We start from the raw sequence: 6,250 nt of genomic DNA on the forward strand, positions 1-6,250 counted from the left end.
TGACCTACAAACGTTGCTAAAATAAACACTTCAATTCAGGCGTGCATTGCACGAGGTGTTTCCATATTTTTGTCCATCCCCTGTAATTGTCTTTGAATAAACGTTATACATAAAAATTTTGACTTCAATTCAGGCGTGCATTGCACGAGGTGTTTCCATATTTTTGTCCATCCCCTGTAATTGTCTTTGAATAAACGTTATACATAAAATTTTTTGAGTATTTTTTTTTCGACCTGGAATGCATTATCGTATTTTACATTAATTTATATGGGAAAAATTGTTTCGCATTACGAGTAAGATTCTGGAACAAATTATGCTTGTTAAGTGAGGTTCCACTGTATTTAATCACTGCTTGCCACTCTTTTGCAGTGAAATGTCTGTTGTTTTGCCCATTTTCACTTTAGATCTGCAACAAGCTTTAAATAATCAGGCTACAATTATGAAATTTAGGTCAGACATATACGAAATAATAAAATTTAATGTGATAAATGTAGGTGAAATAGGGAAAATCAAAGACTTATCAATACCCCTATGTTCACAGAGTAGGAATATTACAGTGTGACAAAGGATGGCTGTTATTACCAAAATCCTGGAGGAAGAGGAAAGTAGCTGCTTTAGAGGCAAAATTATATAGAGGATCTTAATGTTAAAATTGGTTTTATGGAAATAAATATTGTGGTGATGAGAACTAGAAGAAGTATCCATGGCAGATTTGTAATGTTTTTCAGCATAATTATCACTTTTCCAGGGTTTGGCAGTTTGTTCTGTAACTGCAAAATATATAATGTAATAAACTTGATGACACAGTATATGACATGACATTGCTGTCATCTGCTGTCATACCATTCACTTTATTTTAAATTCCATAGATCCTTTCAGGTCACGCATGCCATAGGATATAGAACATGTCAAAATACATAAACACAAATGGACCCATCAACTTGCAATACAGTCACAGTACAAAATTTGTACATAAAATATTCAAATATGGCTGCTGTAATTTATATAGAATTGTTAATTGTTCTGTAGAATACTGGACTGTTTGTAGTGATTAGTGGTATTCTTGTAGGCTCCCAGTAGTCTCCTGGATGCGCTTGAGCAGCACCTAGCTTCCCTTGAAGGGAAGAAAGGGTCTGCAGCTAACACACCAACTCAGACTGCCAGGTGAGTTACTGTGTGTCCCACCAAATATATTGAGAGTGGAAGTCGTCCTCACAAAAATTAAGATATCTGTAGTTGTGATTTATAAATATGTTGTTCATCATAGTGGCAAATAGAATTGTATGATTTGGCTATGTTCACTAAAATAAAGGATGATCAGTTCAGCATTGCTATGAATAATAATAAAATTACTTCTCTGTACCCAGTAATACTAAGTTTTGCTGAATAACATAACTTAGATGTCTTCACTATGAAACAAGTTATGTAGTTTTTGTGTCATCTCATCAGTGAAAGTGGATTTTTGATGTAGCATATTGCACTTCATCTTAACAAGAAATTATTGCACAGAAATAATGTAATGACACAAAGGAATGTGATGTGAATATGCAGATTATGTATGTCAGATTCCACTTTGTAAGAGTATGGGGTGTGTCAACTTTGTGACATTACCTTGAACTTGAAAATCAAAGGGGCTGTACTGTCTTATGATAAATTGCTTTTCTAGCTTTTGTATAAACTGTTATGATACTGTATTTTCTTTTGTTTTGTTTTTATTTTCCTGCCAAAATATTATGTGTTACTGAAATGCTTCAGCAAAGCCCAGTTATCCTGTCCTGACATTGTTTCAACAGCTGCCTTGCCAGAAATTGACTTGTGCAATACCATTTACCATTCAACATTCCTAGTGTATTGGTAATTTAGAGTTTCAGCATTTCATGGTGTGATGTATTCAGTTTGCATGTATATCTGTCTTAGCCAAGTTCATTGCAATATGAAGCAACTCATTTTTTGTCTCAAGGCTATTTGCTTTCTCCTGGTCTGCCCTGTGGGTTTTTTCTTTTCAACCTGTAGAAGACCCAGAGTTAAGAAAGAATGAATGAACACACATAATGATAGACCTTGGAGCACCTCCACTATACACAGAGTGGAGTGGTGGACGAATAAGAAGGGTAGTGTCCTTGACCAGTCATTAGAGCTTACCTGTGCTGTAGTGTAACCCCTCTTGTGTGGACAGAGTCTGTGTGAATAAGGGTGAGGGCAAACTAAGGAAACTGGCAACCTCGATGCAACCACAATTTCCAAGAATTGCTATCAGCCTGAGTTGAACACATGTTACTGAATGGAGCAGTGCAGATTAAGGAAACACAACAGCAATTCCCGAGAACTTTTATCAGCCTGAGTTGAACGTATATATTACACAGTTTCCTCAATTTGCGCTGCTCCATTCAGTAGCATATGTTCAACTCAGGCTGATAACAATTCTTGGGAATTGCTGTTGCATTGCGGTTGCCAGTTTCCTTGGTGTGCCCTCACCCTAATAAGGCAGCAACTTGGCACTTCGGTTTATAATATTATTATACTCTTTGAAAATTTGTTAATAAATAACTACATTGTACGGGGCATTATTTATGCACTATGTAGGTATTCAGCTGTTTTAGGAAGTTCTTGTGCTGCTGTGAAAGTCAAGGGCACATCCATGACACCATAGGTGTCCAGTGATAGAGTGAAAAACCGAGCGAGTTGGCTCAAGCAGTGATGCTTTTGCCTTATATTTAGGAACTGCTGGGTTCACATCTCAGCCAGGGCATTGACTACTGGCACTTGGGTTTTGTGATTTTTCCCAGTCTCTCTGGGTAAATGTCAGGATGTTACTTCAGATTAAGTCGCAAACAATCTCTTCCACATCCTTTCCAATTCATTATTTGCTGATCATTCTGCCATTTAGAGCTGCTGGCAGCATTATTGAGTAAGCAGTAAATAAATAGCATACATTTCCAATGTTTAATATGCACTTAATTTCATCAGTAGTATGATTTGTATTACTTGTTATTTCAGGTACTTGAATTTAAGCTATTTTGTAGTGAAAACAGTTTCTTCAAATGTAGTTAAGTCTGTATTTGGCTTTGCAGTAACCCATGCCTATTTATTCAGTTTCCCATTGTTCAAGTGTAGTTAAAATCTGTGTTTAATTTTGGAATATCTTTTGTCCATTTGTTCAGTTTCATAGTGATCCAGATATTCTTTGATTGTTTGCATAATACATGCATGAGCGTAGTCTCTCTTTTTTCTGTGTTCACAGTGTGTTATTACTGCAGAAGTTATGTGTTGGCAATATGTGTCTCTTGCATTGACATTTTTTACAGCTTATCAAAGTGTTTACAACATCGTTTGGCATTGTAACCAACAAACCAACCAGAAATCCTCAAAAATTTCAGTCAAGTCCAGTACAGGCTTGCTTACACTCTAGTATACTCTCATGTCCTTCACATTCCAAGGTATTGTTTCCAAGAGATTTGTTTAACTTTATAAAATGAGATAATGAGAGGTAAAGAGTTGAGGTTGGAGTGAAATGTGTTATGGCAAAAGTGAAAATGATTGTACTCTTAATTAATTTCATGAGATATGCCCCTCAAGTAATATCTAAAGGTATGCAGTGCTGTGTTTCTTGTTCATATTTAAAATACCCTTGTTGTACTTTGAAATTTCCAGTCTTGTCTACCCTCTGTGTGTTTGTGTACAAACAAACTCCCACTTTACATGTAGAACAGTTTGGGAATGACTAGGTTCAGAGGTTGGATCCTCCAGTATACTCATGGGAATGGATCCAGTAGAAGTCAGAGTGCTTAAAGGGTGGCTAAAACTTATCCACCCTAAGTTCATACAATGCACATTAACTACATGTATCTTCATTGTAGAGGCATTTCTTATGGTCATTTGCACATCATTGTCATGTGTGCCTTCAAATTATAATTATCAAGCTCTTCACTATAACATTTCTTAAGTCATTTGTCCATTTTTCTATCCTTCTTACCTATTTGGATACAGTTTGTTTGTATATAGGAATTAGGTTATCCATCAACAAAACAAAATATTCTTGTTTTACAAAGTTTTACAATTCAGTTTTTTATTCTTGCTACATTTTGGCTGTACCAGATCATCATCAGGCAGTTTATATAGGAATAAATTTAGTTATTTAACTACTGATATGGATCCATACCAGTGAATGTGTCATATTATGTACTAACTGATAAAATTTGCCTCAAGTTGATAAGTGTTAAAATTAAAATAGAAGATACAAAATAAGATAGAGGTAAAAAACATTGAACCAATGAACAGGTAGTACACACCAAACATATGTACTCCCAGACAAAATGCATACGTCATATTTTATGATCATAAAACTGAACTCTAAACTAAATTCTGTGGCTTGATTCCGCAAGCAAACTATACCGACTGAGCGTCCGCCACTTGTCGGCAAAGTTAGTGCCAACTTTAGCACATAGAGTGTGTCACAAAGGTCAGCGCAACAAGTTCCCACGGCCATTAATGTCAGTTTTCTAGACTGGAGCTGCTATTTCCTTGAAATAGCTCATAAGTTTTCCTCTTGAGGCTGAGTGGACCCCGTTCCAGGCCCACTACTTCTCAGAAAATCTGGTAGCACTGGGAATCCAACCCAGACCTCTGGATCTGTAGCCAGGAACTCTGACCACTAGACCACAGAGGCAGTCTTTTATGATCATATAATGATACATATCGTGAAATATGTAGACCTAGTATACAACACATTAACAACCCATACAACTTGTCTCTGGGCTCCACGACCAGGCATACTGTACAGAAAACTTCCAACAACAAATACCTACAAATGACATAACATGCCCAATTCTCCAGTGTAGCATTGGAACCTTAGAATTAAGTTGGCATACATATTTCTTAACCTCCCATACTAAATAGTTTTCAGTATTTTTAAAACATTTTTAAGTATTTTTAGTATTTCCATAATATATTCAGCAATTTAAATTTTAATATATGGTATGTATTTCATTTTTTATATTTTATCTGTTATCTTATTTTGTATTTTCTATTTTTTTTTGTAATAGTTACCAACTTGAGGCAAATTTTATCTGTTAGTATATAATGCAACATGTTGCACTGGTATGGATCCATATCAGTAGTTCAATAACTAAAAGTATTCCTGTATATAACTGCCTGATGATGGTCTTGAACAACTGAAACTTGTAGCTCTAATAAAAAAATTTAATTGTAAAACATTAAAAACGAGTATATTTTGTTGTATTGATGGTTAACCTAATTACTATATATATCTGGAAAACATGAAGTTTTGCATCCAATGAAGACAGTTTATTTGGCCTTCATGTAGTCCAGTTTTTCAGTAGTACCATATTGCATGTTATACTGCAAGCAGAAATAATTTCAATACAAGAAATTCTCTAGTATTGACCATTGAAAGACAGTAAAACTCTAAAATCATGTCAGGTTATAAGTTACATCATACTAACCTTTATCATTCATCGTTAGTACTCTTTGTCAGCACGTGCAAGTCCAGGTGGCTCCATCTGGCCTACTGAGTCACTGTTCACAGTATAAATCCCATTATTGGCTGGCGTTTGTCATGTGTCAGTAGATATGAATGCTTCTGCAGTAAATGATGAATTGGAAAGGATGTGAAGAGGTCTAATTTAAAATACTTTTTTTACATTTGTCTTGAGGGACTGAGGAAAACTACAGAAAACCTCTGTCAGAATATTTGGCCTCCAAGCCAAGATACTGGATGTGGGACCTCCTGATTATGACCACTAGACTATAGTGTTTGGTGAAAAATTGGCTCATAAGATGTCATAGAAGTCTTCTTAGGATGAACTTGTGCAAATTTTAGTTGAAAAATTTTTCATAAAACGCAGTTAACTGCAAAGAAAATAATTTATATTTTTAATGTGATCAGCTATGAAGTAGTGGATTTTTATCTACAATGAATGAACATCGAAGCTACTGAGATATGCTGAACTGGAAGGAATGAATTTGTAAAATATATGTATTCCAGTATCATATTTAAGCATCCTGTTGCACTCTATACGATAAATGATATAATGATATAAACTCCGTCCCACGTGCAAACAATATATTATGTGTCCTTGATCTTGCTCCTTTACACTACATGTTTCGGCCTCAGACGGCCATCATCAGGTGTATAACACTCACGTTGCTGTCACACTGCACCCAGCCCAAAATTTAACATTTAAAACACTTTCCTTGTTATTATCAACATCTACTTCGTTGATATCTGTCT

General features: G+C 35.4%; 1 protein-coding gene across 4 annotated transcripts in view; it reads left to right on the plus strand.

The window, feature by feature from the left end:
• The window catches only part of LOC111861730 (phosphatidylinositol-binding clathrin assembly protein), a 56,684-nt gene that overhangs the window by 17,546 nt on the left and 32,888 nt on the right, over positions 1-6,250 (plus strand). For all 4 annotated transcript variants that reach the window (XM_023846536.2, XM_023846534.2, XM_023846532.2 and 1 more), the window contains one exon: positions 1,070-1,164. In XM_023846536.2, coding sequence (XP_023702304.1) covers positions 1,070-1,164 — 95 coding nt within the window. The remainder of the gene's footprint in view (positions 1-1,069; positions 1,165-6,250) is intronic.

This window comes from Cryptotermes secundus, unplaced genomic scaffold (genome assembly GCF_002891405.2).
Source record: "Cryptotermes secundus unplaced genomic scaffold, Csec_1.0 scaffold309, whole genome shotgun sequence".
Classification (NCBI taxonomy): Eukaryota; Metazoa; Arthropoda; class Insecta; order Blattodea; family Kalotermitidae; genus Cryptotermes; species Cryptotermes secundus.